General features: G+C 36.2%; 1 protein-coding gene across 9 annotated transcripts in view; it reads right to left on the bottom strand.

Annotated features, from left to right (window-relative positions):
• Nucleotides 1-2,993: 2,993 nt before the first annotated feature.
• FKTN (fukutin) overlaps nucleotides 2,994-25,888 on the bottom strand; it is a 102,749-nt gene continuing 79,854 nt past the window's right edge. For 4 of the 9 annotated variants that reach the window (XM_077141011.1, XM_077141019.1, XM_077141047.1 and 1 more), the window contains one exon: nucleotides 2,995-10,619. In XM_077141011.1, the coding sequence (XP_076997126.1) occupies nucleotides 10,406-10,619 (214 nt within the window). In that variant the 3' untranslated portion in view covers nucleotides 2,995-10,405. Of the gene's footprint in view, nucleotides 10,620-25,888 lie in introns of all 9 variants that reach the window. The other 5 variants (XM_077140999.1, XM_077141003.1, XM_077141004.1 and 2 more) reach the window with 3 other exon arrangements.

Here is a 25,888-nt window from a genome sequence, read left to right as displayed (position 1 = left end):
AAGTGTGCTTTGAAAATTATTGATTTTTTTCTTTCTTTCATTTGTGTATATATGTTATATTTTCCAACTAAAAAACTGTTTAAAAAACTATAGGCATCAACATCCTTTCCTGTTGAAAACACTTCAAAAGATAGGAATACAAGGGAACTTCCTTAAAATGATAGAGGGAATATATGAAAAACCCACAGCTAACATCATCCTCAATGGAGAAAAACTGAAAACTTTCCCCCTAAGATCAGGAACAAGACAAGGATGTCCACTATCACCACTATTATTCAATATCGTGTTGGAGGTTCTAGCCAGAGCAATTAGACAAGAAAAAGAAATACAAGGTATCAAAATTGCAAAGGAAGAAGTAAAACTATCACTGTTTGCAGACGATATGATACTATACGTCGAAAACCCAGAAAAATCCACAACAAAACTACTAGAGATAATAAATGAGTACAGCAAAGTAGCAGGTTACAAGATCAACATTCAAAAATCTGTAGCATTTCTATACACTAGTAATGAACAAGCTGAGGGGGAAATCAAGAAATGAATCCCATTTACAATTGCAACTAAAAGAATAAAATACCTAGGAATAAATTTAACTAAAGAGACAAAAAACCTATATAAAGAAAACTACAAAAAACTGTTAAAAGAAATCACAGAAGACCTAAATAGATGGAAGGGCATACCGTGTTCATGGATTGGAAGACTAAATATAGTTAAGATGTCAATCCTACCTAAATTGATTTACAGATTCAATGCAATACCAATCAAAATCCCAACAACTTATTTTTCAGAAATAGAAAAACCAATAAGAAAATTTATCTGGAAGGGCAGGGTGCCCCGAATTGCTAAAAGTATCTTGAGGAAAAAAAACGAAGCTGGAGGTCTCACGCTGCCTGACTTTAAGGCATATTATGAAGCCACAGTGGTCAAAACAGCATGGTAGTGGCATAAAGATAGATTTATCAACCAATGGAATCGAATAGAGTGCTCAGATATAGACCCTCTCATCTATGGACATTTGATCTTTGATAAGGCAGTCAAGCCAACTCACCTGGGACAGAACAGTCTCTTCAATAAATGGTGCCTAGAGAACAGGATATCCATATGCAAAAGAATGAAAGAAGACCCGTATCTCACACCCTATACAAAAGTTAACTCAAAATGGATCAAAGATCTAAACATTAGGTCTAAGACCATAAAACAGTTAGAGGAAAATGTAGGGAGATATCTTATGAAACTTACAATTGGAGGCGGTTTTATGGACCTTAAACCTAAAGCAAGAGCACTGAATAAATAAATAAATAAATGGGAGCTCCTCAAAATCAAACACTTTTGTGCATCAAAGAACTTCATCAAGAAAGTAGAAAGACAGCCTACACAATGGGAGACAATATTTGGAAACGACATATCAGATAAAGGTCTAGTATCCAGAATTTATAAAGAGATTGTCCAACTCAACAACAAAAAGACAGCCAACCCAATTACAAAATGGGAAAAAGACTTGAACAAACACCTCTCAGAAGAGGAAATACAAATGACCAAAAGGCACATGAAGAGATGCTCAATGTCCCTGACCATTAGAGAAATGCAAATCAAAACCACAATGAGATATCATCTCACACCCACCAGAATGGCCATTATCAACAAAACAGAAAATGACAAGTGCTGGAGAGGATGCGGAGAAAGAGGCACACTTATCCACTCTTGGTGGGAATGTCAAATGGTGCAACCACTGTGGAAGGCAGTTTGGCGGTTCCTTAAAAAACTGAATATAGAATTGCCATACGACCCAGCAATACCATTGCTAGGTATCTACTCAAAGGACTTAAGGGCAAAAACTCAAACGGACATTTGCACACCAATGTTTATAGCAGCGTTATTTACAATTGCAAAGAGATGGAAACAGCCAAAATGTCCATCAACAGACGAGTGGCTAAACAAACTGTGGTATATACATATGATGGAATATTATGCAGCTTTAAGACAGGATAAACTTATGAAGCATGTAATAACATGGATGGACCTAGAGAACATTATGCTGAGTGAGTCTAGCCAAAAACTAAAGGACAAATACTGTATGGTCCCACTGATGTGAACCGACATTCGAGAATAAACTTGGAATATGTCATTGGTAATAGAGACCAATAGGACTTAGAAACAGGGTAAGATAACGGGTAATTGGAGCTGAAGGGATACAGACTGTGCAACAGGACTAGATACAAAAACTCAAAAATGGACAGCACAATAATACCTAATTGTAAAGTAATCATGTTAAAACACTGAATGAAGCTGCATCTGAGCTATGTTTTTTTTTGTTTGTCTGTTTGTTTGTGTCTTTTTCTTTTTTTTACTATTATTTTTATTTTTTCTCTATATTAACATTCTACATCTTTTTCTGTTGTTTTGCTAGTTCTTTTCCTAAATCGATGCAAATGTACTAAGAAATGATGATCATGAATCTATGTGATGATGTTAAGAATTACTGATTGCATATGTAGAATGGAATGATTTCTAAATGTTGTGTTAATTTCTTTTTTTTCTTTAATTAATAAAAAAAATTAAAAAACAAATTTTAAAAAAACTATAGGCAGTCACAAATATTAGGTAAAATAAATTCCTGAAATCAAAAATTTGAAAATACTTAGCAACATAGCTCACTACTATATATACTACAGCAAAGTTGATATTTGTAGTAACATTTTACTTGATATTTTGAGATTGCACACAGTTTTGATAATCAAATAGCATTTAAGATACTGTTTAATATTTAAAATTCAAGTAACTCTGATATTTGTATTTATAGATATTTTTCCTTCCTTGCTTTAATTTTAAATTGTTTTATGAAACATATTGTAGAAACAGGCTTTATGATGACTTCTTAGATATATATATATATATTTAATATGCCTATGGATAAGCTAACTTAGACATCCATTTTAGGCAGTCAAAATTTCCATGTTAATTGTAAAAATATTTGTATCTTCACATTTTCCTGAAATCAGGAAAAAATTTAGTAACACAGGTCATTACTATAGCAATGTAGATATTTGCAAGAACTTTATACTTGATATTTTGAGAACATTCACAGTTTTGACAGCTGATCAGATGGTATCTATGTTAGTGTTTAATACTTAGAACCTAAGAACTTTGCTATGTGAATACGTAGATTTTTTCTTTGTTGCCTTAATTTTAAATTGGTTTATCAAACTTACTATGCAGAAGCTTTACAATGATTACATGGTTACTTTATTTAACTATGCCTATGGTTAGGCTAAGATATCTATTGTTGGTGGTTCTAAGTGTATTGTTCTTTTTTCTTAAATAAAAAAAATTAACAAAAAAATAGATTCCTTGGTATTTTCTATGTAGACATGTCATCTGCAACTAAAGACAGTTTTATTTCTTCCTGTCCAACCCACATGCCTTTCTTTTTCTTGCCGTACTGCAGTGGCTAGAACTTCTAGTACTACATTGAAGAACAGCAGTGAGGGGACATCCTTGCCTTCCCTGTATTAGGCAAAAACATTTAGTCTTTCACCAATAAATATGATGTATAGATTTTAGGATGCTCTTTCTCAAGTTAAGGTAAGTCCCCTCTACTTTTAACTTGCTGGGAGTTTTTACCACAAATGGGAGTTGGATTTTGTTAAATTTTTTTGTGTGTCAATTGATATGATTTTTCTTTAGCTTTAGCTTGTTGGTGTGGTATATTACACTGATTGATTTTTGAATGTCTTATATACTTGAAATAAATCCCACTTGGTCATGGTGTGTAGTCCCTTTTTAGTTGTTGAATTTGAACACATTACTTTTTACTCGATATCCTGTGTTATTTCCACTTTACCACAGCTACTCTTCACTAATTCTGACTGTAGCTCAAAACCTATAAAAACCCTTTCTAGTTCCTTCTTTCTGAACCATGCTATGGTGGGTGCTCTCCCTTCCTGCTACAAGCTAATAAACCTTTCTTTTATCGCAGGTGTGTTCCTAGTGGTCTTTGGCTGGCAGGCTTTAACATTGAGAATCCTTGGATCCCCAAGTATATGAGTGCAGAATTCTAGAGTTCTCAGACTTTTAATTTTGGAAATATTGCACTGGTGGCAAAATTACTATTTTACAAGATTGTTCATGTATGTTAGTCACTGTTTTCTACTGCAAATTTTGAAAATAAACACAGAACACCCCAAGAGATTAGAAAAATTGTATTCATCACCTCAAACTGGTTTATATATTACAAATTCTGATCAAAATAATATTAAAGATATTTTTCAGTAGTACCACAAAGTATCTGTATCTGAAGATAAAACCAAATAAACTGGTAAGCATACACTGAAATCTACTCATGTTTAAAACATTACTTTTAGAAAATTCATGTACATTATTTCTTGTAATGAAATTGAATGGACACAAATAGCTACATACTTTTGATTTTCATTTAGCAAACACATGACCTATTTCCCATGCTTGTGTGAGTCATCAAAAGGCTCAAAATCTTATATAATTTCTAAAAGGTTCATGAGACAGCATCTCATTTTACATAAAGAACAAAATACAGTACTTCAATTTCCTCTACATAATCTCTGTATTAGGTTGCGTTGGGGGTGGCAAGGACAGACATTCTAGACTAGATGTTCTAAGAATCTAGAAAGAGATTTCTCATTAGAAAATGTGTACTTGTCCACTGTAGCACTAGTCCTGTACAAAAGGACCAACATTAAATTGGTCTGCTTGACTTATAAACTATAATTAGGATTCAATCTGATGCAGGACAGCTTAAAATGGCATTACATGCCCTGCTGATTCTTGTCTAGTTGATCAGGATTTTCAAATAAACTTGTCCATGTAAGAGAGAGAAACATAAACTGGTGGTGGTGATAGGGGCAAATGGTGGAAATGAGTATTTTCAATTTTCCTTTCTTAATACTGATACATTCATCAGCATAGGCAAGTAAATGAAACACATGATTCTTTCCTTCTCCAAATTGTGACATATCTGATTTTAGCTTGGTAGAGATTCACTAACAAGGACAGGAAGATTGACCTCAAGGAAAAGCTAGAACATTGAAAGGGAAGTCTAGGGCAGAACCAGGCACTAAATCAAGGAAGGTGCAGAGAATGAATTGCTACGGACCAAGAAATGAGGTAGCATAGGGGATAGTATAAGGATACCCTAGAAGACAATAGTTTGTTCAAGTTCTACTGGGAGAGGAGGTGACTTAATGTTTCTGAATTCATAAACCATACAACTTGCCTTCAATGGCCTGACAGAAATTAAATATTTTTTTCCTTAAGCAAATTCAACCAGCAACCTTCTGAATAAGGCAACATGTCCTGACATACCATTTGTTTAATCCTATTTGAAAACTAATCAGAGAAGGGACATGAAAGTAGGAAACAGAACATCTCTTGAGTATATACTTAAATCCTAGGCCTCATGCTAAGTACTTTAAATAATTGTCTCATTTCATTCTCCTAAGAATCCATAGAAATATGCATCACTTCCCTCACTCACTCATGTGGAAACTGAGGCTGAGAGGTACCCCAGCATAAACCCTAGAGAATGAAGGTGGGATTCAAACTCAGGCCTTACTCAAAAGTTTGCAGTCTTTTCATGACACCGTGGTGCCTTCCCTAAATAAGAGATTAGGGGTGACTTAGCCCAGGTTTTAATGATGGAGGAAAGGGAGGAGGAAAGAAATGCTGGGACATTTCTTCAGAAAAAATGGTTTTGAGTACTTAGAAACTGGAATTTCTCCATGCCTTAAAAATGTTACAACTGATGACTATGCGTTAGGAGGTGGGAATATCACTTTCTCTACTGTTTTGAGGGGACATTTCCCCCAGGGGATTTATAACACTGATGTTGAAAGAACTGTTTATTTTCCAGAAGGTGAAACTAAGGAGAGGACTAGGAACAATTGTGATATTGGGTGAAGTTTTCACTGGAGCATGGGAGCTTGTTCCCAGGGTGTTTCCCAGATGCACCTCTGGCCCCCAACCTATAAACCCACAGCTTTCCTGCAGGTAGAGCTGTGACACCATGTCTGTCTTGTGTGCCATTTGAAGCTTTGTAGTTATGTAAGAACAGAAAAAAATGGTTTGGGGGTCACAAAATAATAAAGGAATGAGTACAATCTAATATCAAATACTTGTACTCATAAGACAGTATCAATATGAATAACTAATAGCAGTCTAAATACTTGAAACTAGATACTCCAGTCTCCTTTGAAGCCATCCAGAGGAAAAATCCTGAAGACTGCAAAGCACTCCAGTTATACCTAGCTATTGCTCTCTTTGGTGAAAGAGACCACTACTACCAGGTAAAGATCCTCCAGCAAGACAAGAGGTTGATAAAGGGCCTCAGGAATGGCTGCTTAGGAAGGAGATGGACTCTTCAGAAAGGGGCATTAGGAAAGCATTTCTTTCCTCCTCCCTTTCCTCCATCATTAAAACCTGGGCTGACAATTCCCTGGGGAAGTAGAAGGGTAATGTAACAATGGGACACATTTTCAGCTTAGGAGAATCAAGTACTCCTGATCAGTAAGAATATCATGACCAAAGGCTGATATAACCAGGTATCATTCTGAATAAGGCATTCTTCAGATAAAGGTAAGAAGGTGCCTTTTGGACAAGAAAATAACATTTTTCCTTGACCTCTCTGCCACCTTAGGCTCTCAATCTGAGCTAAAAGATACTAAGTAGGGAATGGCAGAAATTCCCTGGAAGTTAGTCCCATTGAGGCTTCTCTGCAAAGCCTTTCAGCAGGGTGAAAGATGCTGTGTCATGATATAATGAAATAACACTGGATTAGAAGTCATGACACTCTTGTGTTCTAGCTTTAAAATTTCTTATGCAAATCACTTATTTCTTAAGTTATGAAATAAGAGGATGATAAAGGGCATATATGAAAAACCCATAGCTAACATCTCACACTGAGTGGTGAAAGACTGAAAGCTTTCCCTCTAGGATCAGGAACGAGAAAAGCATGCTTACTTTCACCACTGCTATCCAACACTGAGTTCTAGCCAAAGTAATTAGGCAAGAAAAGGAAATAAAAGATAACCAAACTAGAAAGGAAGAAGTAAAACTATTTCTATCTGCAGATGACATGATCCTACATATAGAAAATTCCAAAGAATCCACAAGAAAGCTAGTAGAGCTAATAAATGAATTCAGCAAAGTTGTGGATTACAAGATCAACAAAAAAATCAGTTGTGTTTCTATACGCCAATATGAACAATCCAAAAGGGAAATCAAGAAAACAGTTCTATTTATAATAATATATGACAGAATAAAGTATCTATGAATAAACTTAACCAAGGATGTAAAAGACTTGTACACTGAAAACTACAAATGTTGCTGAAAAAAATTAAAAGACCAAAATAAATGGAAAGGCAGCCCATGTTCATAGACTGGAAGACTTACTGTTAAGATAAAATAACAGGGTTAAAATGAACCTTGCCCTAAGGCCCCATCTTGGTTTTAAGATTCAAAAGCAAGATGATTTTCATTTTCACATGAGTGTTAACTTGTTTTTAGGGGATGCTCGTAGACATTCTGACAACTAGTAGTCACATTTCTGGGTCTGTACTAAGGAACCAAGGAAATCTGCTATCCCAGCTATTCTCAGGGACCATTTTGCTCCAGGAACTCTGGTTTTATACCAGATTTCAGTAGCTGCAGCAGAGGGAAGGACATGTGTTCCTGCTTAGAGGATTGTGTGGCTACTTGTACTCTGAGTTAGGGTGGAACCCAGGAGCTGAAGCCTGTGAAGCAAGCAGACAGACATGAAACATATTTTAGCAGCCAGTGGTCCATGAAGGGATGGATATGGAACCTCTGTCAAAAGGGCCAAGATATCTTGGATTTTTCACACTTTAAGCCCTTGCACCCCAAGGACAGATAGAAGACAGTAACTTGAACAGGGGTGAGTAAGATCCCCTGGCAAACAGTGGGAGTTCTAATTTCAAACAGGCAGAAATGTGGAATGTATACACTTGTAGATGCTGAGCACAAGCAAATGATTCTCACCAAATAGGGTGGATTTTCTGCAGGAATGCCAACATTATCTGTTATTATTTTTTTTACCATACAAAATGAAATTAGGATCAGCTGTCTGGAATTTGTGTGTGAATTTCATGGGCTGATTTTCTAGCAAAGAGACATGATTATGACGGCCTGCCAGTTTGGGACAAGTTTGCTGATATATAAAGGGCCCTGAAAACTTGATGATATTATTTAGGAAAAGACCCAATGATTTCGTGTTGAAAGCTCATCCTAAAAGAGGAAGGTTGCTGGATATTTGTCAAAGATTTTTGTTGTTGATTTTAAATTTCCAAATGAAATTGTTGCACAGTATTTTTTCCTCAATTTTGTTTTAGGGAAACTCTGACAGCCTGTTCCCTTAGACCCTTAGACCTTCTGGTTTCCATTTCTGAGACTCCTAGTGTTGGTCTCAATCTTCGGGGAAAATCTGTCAAACTTGCCCAAAAGTAGTCTTAAGCAGCCTAGACAAGATATGAGACTTAGTTTCCTTACCAAGAGAAAGAAAAAGGGTTTATCCTGCCTGTATTTTCCTTTATCTCTCACTTGGAATATATAATTGAAGGGACTTGTGAAAAGATGAGGGAGACAGAGCCATTCCAGCCTACTAAGGGAAAAGAAACCAGAGGGTTCCAGAGTGGGTGGTACTCGATAAAGTAAGGAAGTATAAGTTCCTGCCCCATCTATATTCAACAGATTGAATGATTAGCGATGGGCTCAACTTTATAAACACTATGATCTGGGATGGGCTGCCAGCTTCACCATTTATCCTCCATTTTAGGAGACCTGAGAGAGGGGAGGGAATGGGCAGGTTTACATGACATTTAAATTTATTTATAGGCTGCAAGTTAAAGATACAGAGCTGTAATTGATGAATGAAGAAACTGAATAAGAGCAGAGTTAGCAAAATTAGAGATGTTTTTATTATTATTTTAGTGTTATTATTAAAATGGGGTGCAAGAAATATAAATTTAGAAAACATGAAGTGTTCATGAATGGCACTTGGTGTTCTGGTTTGAAAGGATGTATGTACCCTAGAAAAGCCATGTTTTAATCAAAATCCCATTTTGTAGAGGCAGAATAATCCCTATTCAATATTGTATGTAATTAGATCATCTCCCTGAAGACGTAACCTAATCAACAGTGGTTGTTAAACTGGACTGGGGAGATGTCTCTCCACACATTTGGATGGGTCTTGATTGGTTTACTGGAGTCCTATAAAAGAGGAAACATTTTGGAGAATGAGAGATTCAGGAACAGCAGAGAAGAACAACACAGCCACGAGAAGTAGAGTCCATCAGCCAGCGACCTTTGGAGATGAAAAAGGAAAATGCCTACCAGGGAGTTTCATGAAACAGGAAGCCAGGAGAAGAAGCTAGCAGATGACGCCGTGTTCACCATGAGCCCTTCCAGATGAGAGAGGAACCCTGACCGTATTCACTAAGTATCTTTCCAGATGAGAGAGAAACTCTGTCATATGCCCTTCTACTTGAGAGAGAAACCCTGAACTTCATTGGCCTTCTTGAACCAAGGTATCTTTCCCTGGATGCCTTAGACTGGACATTTCTATAGACTTGTTTTAATTGAGACATTTTCTCGGCCTTAGAACTGTAAACTAGCAACTTATGAAATTCCCCTTTTAAAAGTCATTCCATTTCTGGTATATTGCATTCTGGCAGCTAGCAAACTTGAATACTTGGCATATGGAAACTCTTCAAGAAATGGTGAACAAAGGATCAAATCCAATGGTTCAAGAGTTGGGACTCTTTGCTGTGTCTTCAAGCTTGTCATTTTTCTTTGGCTCCCACTGATGTTTGACAAATAGTTATTGTGGTAGTTAATTCAGTTGTCAACTTGGCCAGGTGAAGGCACCTAGTTCTGTTGCTGTGGACATGAGCCAATGGTACGTGAACCTCATCTTTTGCTGATTACATCTGCAGTCAGCTAGGAGGCGTGCCTGCTGCAATGAATAACGTTTGACTTAACTGGCTGGTGCTTAAATGAGAGAGCGCAACGTAGCACTGCCCAAGCAGCTCAGCGTACCTTATCTCAGCACTCGCAGCTCAGCCCAGGCCTTTGGAGATGCAGAAAGGAATCACCCCAGGGAAAGTTGTTGGAACCCAGAGGCCTGGAGAGAAGGCTAGCAGAGATTACCCTGAGCCTTTCCACATAAGAAAGAACCTCAGATGAAAGTTAGCTGCCTTTCCTCTGAAAACTAACAAAATAAATCCCCATTTTAAAAGCCAATCCATCTCTGGTGTGTTGCATTCTGGCAGCTAGCAAACTAGAATAGTTATCTACTTTTTTTTAAACAGGTAACAACCTTTTTCTCAGGAGGTTAATTCTCCCATTTCAATCTAGTGTCTCAGTATAACTGGATAACCTCCTCCCACTCAGAAATAGGCCAGACTCCATTGGGCTGCACATTGGGGGGAGAATGCTTCCAGTCCCATGTCTTCACAGGAATCTTCCAGGTGCTACCATAGTTGGCTTCAATGTATTCAATGGTTTCACAGGGCACATGGACTTTCATGTCTACAAACTCCGTCCAGCACAGTGTAAACTTGGGAAACAGGTATCTGTGGCAAAACAGAGGCAAGGTGGGGAGGGGTTAGGCTTCAACAGTGGAAGTTCTAATGCATCCATGACTGAACAACAGAACTCTCATACTAAACAGTTCTGAAGATAGCTATATTGGACATTTTAATGTTTTTGACTGTCCAGCATCCTGTTCCCCTTGTAATGTTAAGAGCACCCAAATTTCCCTTTGAGGAACCATCCTTCCCCATTCCCAGTCCATATGGTTCAGGAAGGGCTGGCCCTACCCCAAAGCTCTAGAGATCCCAGGTGATTTTTGGTAACCTATTTAGCTCAGACAGCTGGGGAAGAAAATCCCAGGGCCAGCTAGGGTATTTTTCAAACTCCCTTCTTATCTCATGCAACAGTGCAGTGAGAATTACATACCAGAGCACGTGAACTAAGCTGGCTTCTGAAGTGAAGCTTCAAGCCCTCTTCAACCCCCCTCCTCCCATCCCAAAAAAGATGTAGGAAATAAAATATAGATCTAATGTTGGGGTATACTGCTCTTCCATAATACCTCTCTTAAAGGAAAGCCAGACCAACCACCTTTTTCCTGCTCTTCCTTTCATCTACCACCTGTCCCTCACACACTTTTTAAAAAAATATTTTTATTGACAAATCTTCACACACATACAGCCCACACATGGTGTACAATCACAATATCATCACATAGTTGTGTATTCATCACCATGATCATTTTTAGAACATTTGCATCACTCCAGAAAAAGAAATAAAAAGAAAAAAAACTCAGACCCTTACCCCTCCCTCGCATTGACCACCAGCACTTCAAGCTACCCAATTTATTTTATCCCTTAACCCCCTATTATTTATTCATTTTGTATTCATATTTATTTACTCATCTGTCCACACCCTGGATAAAAGGAGTATCAGATGCAAGGTTTTCACAATCACACGGTCACAGTGTAAAAGCTATTTTGTTATACAGTCATCTTCAAGAATCCAGGTTAGTGGAACACAGTTCAACAGTTTCAGGTACTTTCCTCCAGCCACTTCAATGCAACATAAACTAAAAAGGGATATACATATACATATATATATATATATATATTGTATAACAATGACCTCTAGGATCCCTCTTGACTTTGATATCTCTCAGCCACTGAAACATTATTTTGTCTTATTTCTCCCTTTCCTCTTCTGGTCAAGAAGGCTTTCTCAAGTCCATGATGCTGGGTCCTGGCTCATCCTGGGAGTTCTGTCCTACACTGCCAGGGAGATTTATAGCACTGTCCCCTTCTTTCTTGCTTCCTGTTCTCAGCCCCAAACTTACTTTTCTCTACTTATTTCCAGTAGGTTATACACTGTTAAATTCCCATCAAATTTAAACTACTACTAAAATAATCTAACTAAAGAACACTCAAATAAACAGCACATGTATAAGATGACTCTCCTTTTCCATCACAATGTGGAATTCCCAAGGATACAGAGTACCCAGGACACCAAAGTGCATTCCCAGGCTTCACCTTCGGTTCCATACCTTGTGTGATCCTACAAACAGTTTCTTCCTTTCACCTCAAACTACTACAGAATATCTCTAAACCAGCCCAAGGAATGTTAGTTATAATAAATTTCACTGTACCCATGGCAGAACTATTTTGATCAGCAGGTGAGTTCCAGAAATTAACCCAAAACTTGAAGGAAGTTTGGATCAAGTAAATTAAATTATATATTTTACGAGGGAAAGCTAAAACTAACAGACTTGTCCGGTTTCTTTTAAGTTTACGTTATAGTCTCATATTCTACTTTCGAGTTTTCTGAGAAATGTTTCTTCTCTTCACAACATGGAAGAATGTTCAATGATGAGATTTGAGGTGGCGATAGCAGAGATCACAGGAATTTAAAATATCCGAGGATTAAAGAAAAAAGGAACAGGAAAGTCAGCTGTCAAAACGTAATGGCATAGTGGGAAAGGGATATAACTGGGATGTTCTCCAAGGAAAGGTCTGCTGTAATATATTCTTCCCTTGAATATCATATTTTACCATGATATTCAAGAGCACAAGAAGCCATACCCAGAAATGAGAGACTGAACAAATTCTAAAGAAAGCAGTAAGCCCCTTCCACCCAAATTAATAGGTGCTGGTAGTTAATGGACAAGCCCAGCTGGCTTCTGTCAGACAGCCAAGGCAACTCTCATAGCTGAGGAAGAAATAAGATACAGCTTAGTCCCACCATCTGCTGTTCCCAATTTTACTCTGTACACTCATATTCATGGAATTGCTTATTTCGCCATCAAACACATCTATCCCTCATCAGCCCCCACCCTCCCCCATCAGATGCTGGTCAGCAGAATGTTCACCTGTCCCATTCTATACCGTTAACACAGTGAAGTTGAAATGAGGGAGAAATTATGGTCAATCTAATAACATCGGCCAGGAACACAATTCTTTCCTAAATATTAGCCTTGACAGTCTCATCAAAGAGCTGAAAGGGAGAAAAATAGTAAGTCCAAGTAGATAGGGTGGATGTGAAAGACTACAAATTTTATAAAGCAGTGCTTGGAACAATGAGGAATTTATGAGCAAAAACATGCTGAAGATGGATACATAAACCTAAACATCTTAAATCTAAAAAACAATGTGACAATAACTCAAAGACATTTTAACTCAACTGTTAATTCTTGTTCCTAAATACAAGCTTCCTTTAACTTAGTTTTTCTTCAAATATTTCATTTACTCTAGTCAACAAAAAGAAAATTCCTGCTTCCTAGGAGAAGAAGAAAGATAAACAAACCATAAAATGTGAAAACTGATTGTAAAATGGGATTGTGGAGAGGAGGAGGGTGGCGAGTGACACAGAACAGCCCATGCCATGTCCCATATCCAGGTTACCAGCAAATAGGACTAAGCTTAAAAGTCACCATGGTCTGCAGTACTGGCTTGGCTTTTAGAGCTAGCATAAAGTTCAGCTAAGCCGTTTGCACTTTCAAGGCCTGTGATAGAACCCAATATGTGAACTAAGGCAACCCTAATTCAGAATATAAGTTTAAGGGCTCCTAACGTGGTACCACAGAAAATCTTTCCATTCATTTTCTATTCCACAACGCTTTTTTTTTCCAACAGAAATTATGACAGATATGAATCTGATGTAAAATTTTAAAAAATTAAAAGAATGTTTTATGTCAAGTAAGCATGACATGTCATTCAGATTGTGACTTCATCTTACTGGCTGGGTTTACACCTGCCTTTATGAGCAAATAAGATAGATAATACTTCAATTTAATTAATCAGAAACAATCAACAAAGATAAGTAAAAATATATAAATGTCAATAAAAATGCATGCCCATTCTGTAATCGACAAAATAATAATAATAATAATAACCCAGACAAGGAGGGCATTGTTTATGTTGTCAATTAGTTAGAAACAAGTTTGTTGGATTTTAAGTCAGTGAACTATGAATCCATGACCTATAAATTTTTGAGTAGAACATATGTATTATTTGATTTTTGCTTAAAAGTTTACTTTCCTCAGATTAGTTAATATACAATGGGAATTTTATTGTCTTTATAATCACAGACCAAGTGGCATTTACCAAATAATTTGGTAAGTTTCCATTGTCCTGACAGAAAATAATGATGTTCTATCTTCTTTCCTGTGAAATCTTTATCAACCTAGGCATTACCTGGAGATATTATACCACTGTTAAAACCTTCCACAACACTCTTACTTCATTTTAGTTTTGTAAAAAATTTCAGTCAAAATTAACAATTAGTAGAGGAGATAATTTTTTTCTCTCACAGACATCCTTAAAATCTATGAAAGGATTTACTGACAATTGGATAAAGTAATCTCATCAATTTAACTGTTCATCCTGTGCACAGAATTGCTAAATAAAAAGGAAGCCCTCCCACCATCCAAGAAGAATGCTGTTTTTATTATCACTAGTTAGCTAGGTTAAGTGGGAGAGAGAGACACCATCAGTGGCAAATGAACTCCACCTTTTTAAACATGACTTTACATTAAACTCAAACTGGGGCAGCAGGGCAACTCTTTCAAAAGAACTGCAAAATAGCACAAATGGTCCAATCTCTTCACCATTTTCTCTCCTCTTTTAACTTGCAATTTCTTTTTCTTCCGTTATTCCATTGTGATGGCTCACTAGCATACTGTTTAAAAAGAGGGATAACAAGCATTTTTTATTTTATTTTTTAAATTTTCGTGGAAAAGCTTCTGACGTTTCATCATTAAATCTGATTGCTCACTCTAGGTTTTTGGTATATGCCCTTTATCAAGTAGAAGAAATTCCACATCCCTTCTATTTCAAGTTTGCTAAAAGGCTCTTTCTATTGTTAACTGTGAGATTTTTCAAAAGAATTTAATGTCATCTATTAAAATAATCATGTAGATTTTTTCCCACTTTAGTCTTTTAATCCTCTAATGTGGAGAATTATACTGATTACATGGACACACTATAAAATTCTATTCACATTGTATTTCATTTAGGATATTTTCATCTGTATTTCAGTGGTCACTGGACTATAATTTTCCCTATTTTTGGTACTATCCATGTCCAGTTTTGCCATCAGTTTCATGAAATGAACCCATTTTAGTTTTTTCCTTTCTATCCTCTGAAATAAGTTATATAATCTATTCTGTAAAGGCATAGAAAAACAGCCTGTCTAATTCTTAGTATCTTAGTGAAAGGAGGATTTTTTTTTTATTACTAAGTCAATATGTTTAATGAGTGTAGGTTGTCTAGCTCATCTTTAGTTCATTTTGTGTTGTTTATCTTGAAAATTTTATCATTTTCACATCTTACCTAATGATCACATTTATCAACCTAAAGTTGTTCATATTCCCTTTTGAGAGAGGTGGCATAGCACAGACAAGAGTAAGAACTCCAAAACCAGATGTCCTGGGTTCGAGTGCTGGCTTGCCATTTATTAGCTATAAAGTGACACTCAGTGACTCATTTGTAAAATGGGATTAATGATATCTTCTTACAGTTGTTTTGAGGAGTAAACCAGTTAATATTTTAAATGGCTTTGAACAGTATCTGGTACCTACTAAACACTATATAAATGTTTGTTTATATAGTGTATAACTATATAGTGTATAGTGTTTATATAGTGCATAGTGTTTATATAGTGTATATAGTGACAGCTGTATTTGAGACTCTCTTTTCATTCTGAATATTGTCTTTATTCTGTCTTTTTCTTGACTAATCTCACCAGATATCTGGTGATTAGTGTTTTTGTTTTTTTATTTTGAAAGTAAATTTACTTGAATCTGTTAGATTCACTCACAAAGATATGGATGGGCAGAGACATTCTCGGGGAAGAAAAATCACATTTTTAAGGTTGCTTTTATTGCCTAAGTCTACTATGAGAATTTGGAAAATAATTTAAATACCAAGTATGTGAAAGGTTTTACAGTTTATAACATTTATTAGAATTATAGATAACCTCTAAAATTTAAAGGAATGACGCTTTTTGGCAAACTATAGGACATCCACCTAGAAATAAATTTCTTTGGAATTTCTGTTATTTTCTTGTTATTTTTACCAGTTTTTGCCTAAGATAGGATACCAAGCAGTTCCAAAAGCATGAATTATTATCCATAGCTCATACCATCTTATCATTTTTGCTTAATGAAGTAAGTCTCTCATCTCTCTATCAAGAGGAATACAGCTCATAGCCATTTGTATATATACAGAATTTCTACATATATAATTCATCCTAGCTCATCTTTCTGGTACTTTTAAAAGGGTAATTCCATGCCATAGTCTATACACCAGAATGGCAGTAAATAATCATAAGATAAATGCCAGAATTTACCACTGCATGTGGTTTCTCATTAAGATTCTTAAAAATATTTTTATTGGAAAATCTTCACATACATACAGTCCATATATGGTGTACAATCAATGGCTCACAATATCATCAGTTTTGTGTTCATTATCATGATCAATTTTAGAACATCTGCATCACTCCAGGAAAAGAAATAAAAAGAAAAAAGAAAAATCTGATACATCCCATACCCCTTACCCCTTTTTCTCATTGACCACCAGTATTTCAGTCTACCCAGTTTTTACCCACCCACCCCCCCCCTTTTTTTTAACTCATCTATCCATACCCTGGATAAAAGGAGCATCAGATACAAAGTTTTCAAATCACATGGTCACATTGTAAAAGCAATATAGTAATATACTCATCTTCAAGAATCAAGGCTATTGGGACACAGTTCAACAGCTTCAGGTACTTCCCTCCAGCCACTCCAATACACCATAAACTAAAAAGCAATATCTATATAATGCATAAGAATAACCTCCAGGATAACCTCTTGACTTTGAAATCTCTCAGCCACTGAAACTTTATTTTGTCTCATTTCTCTCTTTCCCCCTTTTGGTCAAGGAGGCTTTCTCAATCCAATGATGCTGGGTCATGGCTCATCCCTGGGATTCAGGTGCCAAATTGCCAGGGAGATTCATACCCCTGGGAGTCATGTCCCATGTAGCAGGGAGGGCAGTGAACTCACCTGTCAAGTTGGCATAAAGAGCCACATCTGAGTAACAAAGATGTTCTCTGGGGAGATTCTTAGGCATAATTATAAGTAGGCCTAGCCAATCCTTTGCAGGAATAAGATTCACTGAGTAGGCCTAGCCAATCCTTTGCAGGAATAAGATTCACAGGGGCGAGCCTCAAGATTGAGGTTATCCCCACGGCTTGTGAGAATATCAGGAATTCCCCAGATTTGGAGGTTTAATATTTCCTCCTTTCTTTTTAATTTTTATTTTTTTAAGTATCAGCATTTGGATTTATTGATCTTTGATTCTGTTTGTTTTCTCTTTCATTCATTTATTCTCTTGGTTTCCTTCTTAGCTTTTCTTAGGCTGACTCTATTGTTCTTTGTTTTTTGTCAAACGATCCTTTATTAAATATTTTCCTTTGTAGTTCTTAACTAGCTAGACATTCCACTGCACCACTGTTGATGTCATCTACGATGTCAGGAGGATGGCAGTCATCAACTTTGCAGCCCACAGACCGAGCAGTCTCAGAATCTCTGATAGTTCCAGAGAGTTCTCTGGCTAAAGATCAGTGCTGCACCTATTGAGTAATGCCAACATCATCAAGTGATATTTCCACTGTGCTTAATGTTTTTCAGCTTCTTTCTGTCTTTGGGTGTTTCCTTAGGGGCTATCATGATCAGGGCAGAGGCAGATGATACCAACTCAATCTGGGCCTGTCTGTTCTGAATAGTCAGTTTCACAGTGATCCTTAGTCCCTTCTCTCACCAATTGCCTTGGCGATGTCATCTTTGAAGATGGACATCTTTGAAGATGGACATAGGAGGCTGATCTTGGGCGCCAGAGCAGATGTCGCACACTTTCCCCACTGGTGCACCTCAAGCACGTGACTTTGATCTGGCTGGAGTAGAACTTGGGCAGCATGGCAGACACAACTGGTGTTAGATGAACTCAGTTATGTGACAACCAAAGAAAGTTGTACCTTGTTCTCTTCCAAGCTGGACTCTATTGTTTTTTCACTTTCTTCATTTGAATGCTTTGTTTTTTAAATCTATTTTTTCATATTTGATGTTTTCAAGACTGTCAGTTTTCCTCTATTCCTTTAGCTGCATCCTATAAGTTTTGGTATGTAGCACATTCACTACCTTTGACCCTTAAATATTTTATCATATCCATTATGATTTCCTTTTTAACTTATGAGTTATTTAGGAGGGCATTTTGATGTTTCTTACATTAAAAAGATGTCTTTTAATTGCTGATTTCTAATTCATGCAGAATCTCTACCCTCTTCCTAACTATGGCCCTTAGTATACTTGAACTATTCTGTGAACAATGACATAACGTCTCCCAAACTTATTATCAAGAGTTTTCCTCTTTTGTTCTTTCTCTTTTTAACACATTAAATCTTTGTTATTTTTTTTACAGGTATAGTGGGTCAAATGATGGTACCCACAAGAGATATGTCCACCTGGAATTTGTGAATATGACTTTATGTGGAAAAAAAGGTCTCTGCAAATGTAATTAAATTAAGGATACTGAGATGATACCATTCCAGATCAGAGTTTAAGAGACAAGTGTCCTTATAAGAAAAGAGATGAGGAGAAGACACACAGAAGAGAAAGCAATATAAAGACAGAGGAGGCAGAGACCAGAGATGCATCTGTGAGTCAAGCAATCTCAAGGATTGCTGGCAGCCACCAGAAGCTAAAAGAGGGGCATGTAAAAGATTCTCCCTCAGAGACTCCAGAAGGAAGCAACTGTGTTGACACCTTGATTTCAGACTTCTGGCCTCCAGAACCATGAGAGAATAAATTTCTTGTTTTAATCCAAGTTTGTGGTAATTTGTTACAGCAGCCCTAGGAAACCAATACAACAGGCAATGTTAACTAATATACTGATATATTTTATCCATTTCTGTGTTCACAATTGTGCTATGTGAATCTATTATGTACCCTAGAAAAGTCATGTTTTAATCCTGACCCAATCCCACGGGGGCAGCCATTTCTTTTAATCCTACTTCAATACTGTAGGTAGAAACTTTTGATTAGATTATGTCCATGGAGATGTGGCACACCCAATTGAGGCTGTAGCCTTCTGACTAGAGGTAAATGTGACTCCACCAACTTCAGGTGGGTCTTGATTAGTTTACCGGACTCCTTTAAAAGGAAACATTTTAGAAAGAGCCAGGAATGACAGAAGACTCAGAAACAAGAGCCAACAGAAACTTAAGAGCAGAGCTGACAAAGATGCAGACACATGGTTAATAGAGACATGGATGTATGGAGATGCTTGGACTCCAGGATCATTCCCATGAGATGTTAAGCAAGCCAGAACCTGGAGAGAGCCAAGGGAAGCCAAGAGATGAAAGCCAGTTCTGGAGAGGCAAAGTGAGGAACACCTACAGGAACAAAGGCTGAAAGCAATGGAGCCCAGGAGTAAGGGACCAGCAGATGCCAGCCACAAGACTACCCAGCTGACAGAGGTGTTCTTTGAATTAAGGCATCTTTCCCTGGATGCCTTAGTTTGGACATTTTTATAGGCTTAGAATTATAAACTAGTAACTTATTAAATTCCACTTTTTAAAAGCCATTCCAGTTCTGGTATATCGCATTCCAGCAGCTTGCAAACTAACACAACCATTATTTCATCTATATCACGTCTTATTTCTGGGTCCTTTTCTTGGTCTTTAAGTATGGATCTGTGAGGCATAAACTTTCTTTGTATATCTACAAATCTCTTTATTTCAACCTCACTCTTGAATATTAGTATTAACTTTATGGAACATTCTAGATAGACACTTATTATTTCTCCTCAGCTTTTGGAAGATGTTAAACCATTATATTGTTGCTGAGGTGTAACTGCTGTTCCTTTGTGAGCAATCTATTTTCTCTGATAATCTCTAAAATTTTTTGTTCCTGATGCTACCATTTCCTTAAGAAGTATCTAGATGTAAATGTATTATGTATTGTGCTTGTCTGTCTTTGATTTGGAAAGACTCTTTAAATACTACTTCTTTGCCATCTACTCTACCCTCTTTTAGTTCAGCTATGTCTTTTAGATGTATTTCAATGCTTTTTGTGTAGAGAAAAGGGATTGTGCTACAATGAGGAATTACTGTACCACAATGATTGTAAGTCACAACCACCCATCTTGCGCTTAAGCAGTCACCTAAGAATAAGAATCAACTTTTGAAAATGAAAGTTTCCCTGCCTAGTACTTTTTAACCATTTCCACTAAACTTCTCACAAACCCACCAGATTATACAAAAGCAAAATTAGGAATTGCTAATGTATTTTTCAGAGCCTGGCTAGATAATAGTCTCTCTAGATCCTTAATGATCCTAAAATCCATCCCTATCTCAAATATATAGTCAATATATAGTCAATATATGTATACTGTCAATATATGTATATTGACAAAATATAGTCAATATATGTATATAGCATATGTTTTCATATAATAAAATTCCACCTATTAAAACTTGTTTACTCACTGACTGCCACTATAAATTTAATGATTTCATCAACCCTAATGACTTAATCTCAGTCACACAATTCCCATGGACCACTACCCCAGTGACAGAACTAACAACCATCTACGCCACAGAGATATATATACCGCCAATGAATGGACAAATTAAAGCTTATATGGCCAGTTATCATTTGATGCCTGAATGCACATATATAAGACTATATAAAAAACTATCACCAAAACATGTACAAAACTTTTCTGCAATTGTTAATGGACAAAACCTCAGGATATTTTTATTTCTACTGCATCACTTTCAAAAATTATATCTAAAGCTCATCAAAATCCAATTAGACTCTAGTTATGCTTGTTTTCCCTCAGGCAATTTTTATAGAATTTTTCTTTGGTTATAACAATGAGAAAGGGTGGTTAAAATTATTTCAAATTTCATAGTTAATACGAAAGTGTTATTTTCTTTTATTTTGATGTCAGATTATCAAATTAGGTCACAGCAGATACAAAGGCTCACCGATCAATCCACTGGTTCTGGTCCTATTTATGCCACAGTCTCAACTTGTAATCTTGACCTCTTTTCTCTTAGCATCTCTTTTCCAATTCATAAAGCAGAAATACCATCTTTTTCCGTTTTAAACTTTCAAAATAAACTTTTGACATGTAATTTATATACAATGAAATGCACCCACTTTAAATGTACTGTCTGATGAGCTCTGACAACTGCCTATCCCTATGTAACCACCACCACAATCAAGATAGACAATATTTCTACTACTTTTTCCTATAATTCTGCTCCTTTGCAGTTATGCATTCTTCCTTCTCCATTTTGGCCCTAGGCAATCACTATTCTTATTTCACTCATGATCAGTTTTGCCTGTTCTAAACTTTCCAATAAATGGAATTTAATTGTATGTACTGTTCCTATCTGACTTCTTTCATTTAGCATGCCCTGGAAATCTATCCATGTTATTGGGTATACCAGTAATGCATTCTTCTTTGTTGCTGAGTAGTATTCCACTGTTTGAAAATACCATAATTTGTTTATCTGGTCATCAGAAGATGGGTATGGGTTGGTTGTTTACCAAAATTTAGTATGAATAAGGCTGCTATGAACATTGGGTAAAAAAATCTTTCAGTTTTTATTTTTGTATTTATCTTGGAATGGCATCTACTTTTAAATACCTAATAAAATTACATTCAACCAAGAAAATATATGGCAGTCTTTAAAGTATTTTTCACTTCATGTAAATGAAAGATTTGCAATTCATTCTGAAGTAATCGTCTCTTAAGCAAACAAACAAACCTTGCTATATAAATAACTGCCACTTCAGTATATTGTCTAAGTATATAGTTAACATATAACTATCTATGACATAGTTAGTTGTCTCCTATGTCATAGGAGATCTATGACATAATCTATATGTTGTAAAATATAAAGGCATAAACAGCCGGAAATGTGAGAAGCCAAAGTTTTAAATAAACTCATTTAAACAAATTATTCAAATTTTGTCTTTTTAGCTTCACAGCTGTAAGTACTAAAAAGACAAATGTTTCTTGAAAATTAAGATGATGTTAGCATGGTATCAATCTATGAAGCTGAAAGAGCCTATGAGTGATGTTTCATCAAATATCTCTCAACCTCATGGCTTCAATTCTCCAAAGATGCCAGGTTGGATCAGGCCATTAATTTGGAGTCAACCTATATCATTAAACAAACTCAGTGCAAGAAGAGGCATGATTTGTGTTTATCTAGGGCTCAGGTTTCATTCAGTCTGACAGATTTACCAGGACTGATTCTACCTATTACCCCAAAAGGTCAGACAAATCCATAAAAGCACCCCAATAAAGTCTGAAAGAGAAAAGAAAAGAAAAAAAAAAAAAAAAACAATGGATATTCACAGGAAGGGGAGATTATTTCTAGCTAGAGATACTGAGAAGTTACTTTTAAAAGAAGGCAACTCAATGCCCTTGCATGGACAGAATGGTGACAGTCATGATATATGATAACTTGGTACTACTAGTAACATGCTTAAGATCTAGGATTAAAAGCAAGTTTCAAAAGCCAAGTATCTAAATGCAGTGTGGTATCCTGGATTTGATCCTGGAACAGAAAGAGGACATTAGTGGAAAAACTGGTAAAATCTGCAAAAAGTCTAGAATTTAGTTAAATGTAATGTACCATTGTTGGTTTCTCAGTTTTGACAAATGAGCCATGGTAACATAGTATGTTCAAATTAGGGGAACCTGGGTGAGGGATTTATCATAACTCTCTGTATTATCTTTGCAACTTTTCTGCAAATCTAAAATTATCCCCAAATAAAAAGTTTATTTAAAATACAGGGGAAATGGGCAGTGTGATGGTGGCTCAGTGGCAGAATTCTCGCCCTCCAAGCTGGAGACTCCGGTTCAATTCCTGGTGCCTGCCCATGCCAAAAACAAAAAACAAAAACAAAAAAGACAGGGTAGAATAAAAACTGCTGACAAGGAAAATCGAGAAGGCTGGTAAAATCTTTAAGAATTAAAGGAAAAACAAGACACTGAGAAATAAAATTCTGTACATTTACTGATATCATAACATTATTCACCATGCCTACTTCTCATGTGAACAGCACAATCAAATAAAAAGTGAAGATCCAATTCATGAGATTCCCATTACTGTTTATCTCAAACACCTCTATCTTTTAGCTCTCAAATATTACCAAAAAAAAAAAAAGAATTCTCTATCCTTTGCTTAGGGTTCACTAGGTTCTTCTTTGTATCTAGGAAGGATTTTAATAAAAACAATTTAAGAATTAGTATTAAATGCAGCCACAGAATTTATGACTTATCTTCTACTTTTGTCAATATTGTCAGATATCCACCTGCTATCCAGAAACTTACTCTACTTAGAAGTTAAGCAAACTTTGTCCCTTAGCATTACGTTCATGTAGGCTACAAGGATATTCTGCTGTAACAATTTTCAGGATTGCTTTTGAAATACTAATACTATTTAGCAGTTTTTAATTCATAGATTATTATCCATCCCACATCATTAAAATAGATTGCCACCAAAGGTATTCTTTAAGTCATTTCTTCTCATGAGTCACTTATTATTTGCATGGTGTATTAGATTCAGTTGTCAACTTGGCCAGGTGAGCATACCTAGTCTTGTTGCTGAGGACATAAGCCAACGGTACATGAACCTCATCTGTTGCCAATTACATCTGCAGTCGGCTAGGAGGCATGCCTGCTGCAATGAGTGACGTTTGACTTAATTGGCTGGTGCTTAAATGAGAGAGTGCCAAGTAGCACAGCCGAAGCAGCTCTGCATTCCTCATCTCAGTACTAGCAGCTCAGCCCAGGTCTTTGGAGATGCAGAAAGAAGTCCCCCCGGGGAAAGTTGTTAGAACCCAGGGGCCTGGAGAGAAGACCAGCAGAGACCATCTTGTGCCTTCCACATAAGAAAGAACCTTAGCGGAAAGTTAGTTGCCTTTCCTCTGAAGAACCAACAAAATAAATTCCCTTTTATTAAAAGCCAATCTGTCTCTGGTGTGTTGCATTCCAGCAGCTAGCAAACCAGAACACATGGCTTTACTACTTGCTTGTCTTTCTTTTTTTAACTTTTTAAATAGTAAAATATAGCATATATACAAAAAAAAAATAAAGTTCAAAGTACATTTCAACAAGCAGTTATAGAACAGACTTTGAAGTTTGGTATGGATTACAGTTTTTTGTTTTGTCTTCTGGGAGCTCCAAGACACTGGAGACCAAAGGAAATAGCAACATAATAATTCAGCAGTTATAATCATTTGTTAAATCCTACCTTTTCTGTTATACACCTCCTTCTGTCATGTTTTTGTGAAAAATAACATATATACAAAAAAGCAAATTTCAAGGTACTTCGCAACAATTAATTGTAGAACAGATTTCAGAGTTTGGTATGGGTTACTAATCCACAATTTTAGGTTTTTATTTCTAGCTGCTCTAAGGTACTGGAGACTAAAAGAAATATCAGTATAATGATTCAGCACTCATACTCATTTGTTAAATCCTACCTTTTCTGTATAACTCCACCACTACATGTTTTCTTATTGCTGAAAATTAACATGATTGGGGCTTTCATCATCTGTTGATGGTGGAACAAGTAATTTGAGCCAACCCCCCTTTTGACAATAACTAGAAAAGCTGCACAAAATATTTTTAAAACCTGCTTGAATCCCTTTTCAATATGGAAAAAGTTAGAATGGGCATAACCCAAATATCCCTATAGATTGGGTGTAAGACCAAAGGAGAAAAAGCAGTCATAACAGAAAAGACAGGATTCAACAAACGAGTATGACTGCTGAATCACTATGGTATTTCTTTTGGCTTCCAGTGTTTTGGAGCAGCTAGAAAGAAAAAACTGAAAGTGTCAAATAGTAACCCATACCAAGCTTTGAAATCTGTTCTGCAACTACTTGTTGAAATATGCTTTGAAAATTATTGCTTTTTTTGGTATATATGTTACATTTCACAATTAAAAATATTAAAAAAAAAAAAACTGCTTGAAAGGCAGGCTTGAGAGAGTGAGGATTTAGTAAGGCTGAAATAATGGGATGGGAAATGATATACTATGTAAACAATACCTGAAAGGAAAGGACTGTAGGGTCAGCATCTACGAAATGAAAGAAAAAAAAGGTAAGCCTGGCATTTCGGGCGACTTTTTACGTAGAGTATCTGCCAATTCCTGAAGAAGTAGCTGAAAGGGTGAGGTGAGCAGAGCTTCTGAGAGTTCATTGGGGCTAAAGGTGAAAAGATCTAATAGGAGATGAGGCAGAAGCAATATTTGAAAATAAAATGGTTGAAAAATGTTCAAATCAAGTCACAGAAAAGAAAAGAATACTTAAGCATGTCTTAGTAGAACTGATGAACACCAAAGATAAAGAAAAGCTTTTATGCACAGCAAAAAAAGCCATTGTCTTCATAGACTGATAGTTGCCTTTTCATCAGTAACAATGAAAACCAAGAGATAATGGAATGACCTTCAAAGGCCTGATAGGAAATGACTGCCAATGTACAATTACTCATCCAATGAAAATATCCTTTAAAATGAAACTGACATAAAGACATTATTAGACAAACAAAAACTTAAGAGAATCCATTTCTCGCAAACCAGCAAAAAGGAAATATTAAAGAGTTCCTTCCAAGAGAAGAAAATGATGCCAGGTAAAAAGAAAATGATGCTAGATGGAAGTTTGGAGATGCAAAGAAGAATGGAGAATAACGGAAAGAGTAAAATTGGGAAAATTGAAATAAATAGGGATTATTTAAAGTAAGAA

Source organism: Tamandua tetradactyla, chromosome 2 (assembly GCF_023851605.1).
Source record: "Tamandua tetradactyla isolate mTamTet1 chromosome 2, mTamTet1.pri, whole genome shotgun sequence".
NCBI lineage: Eukaryota > Metazoa > Chordata > Mammalia > Pilosa > Myrmecophagidae > Tamandua > Tamandua tetradactyla.
This window is presented reverse-complemented; position numbering and strand designations above follow the sequence as displayed.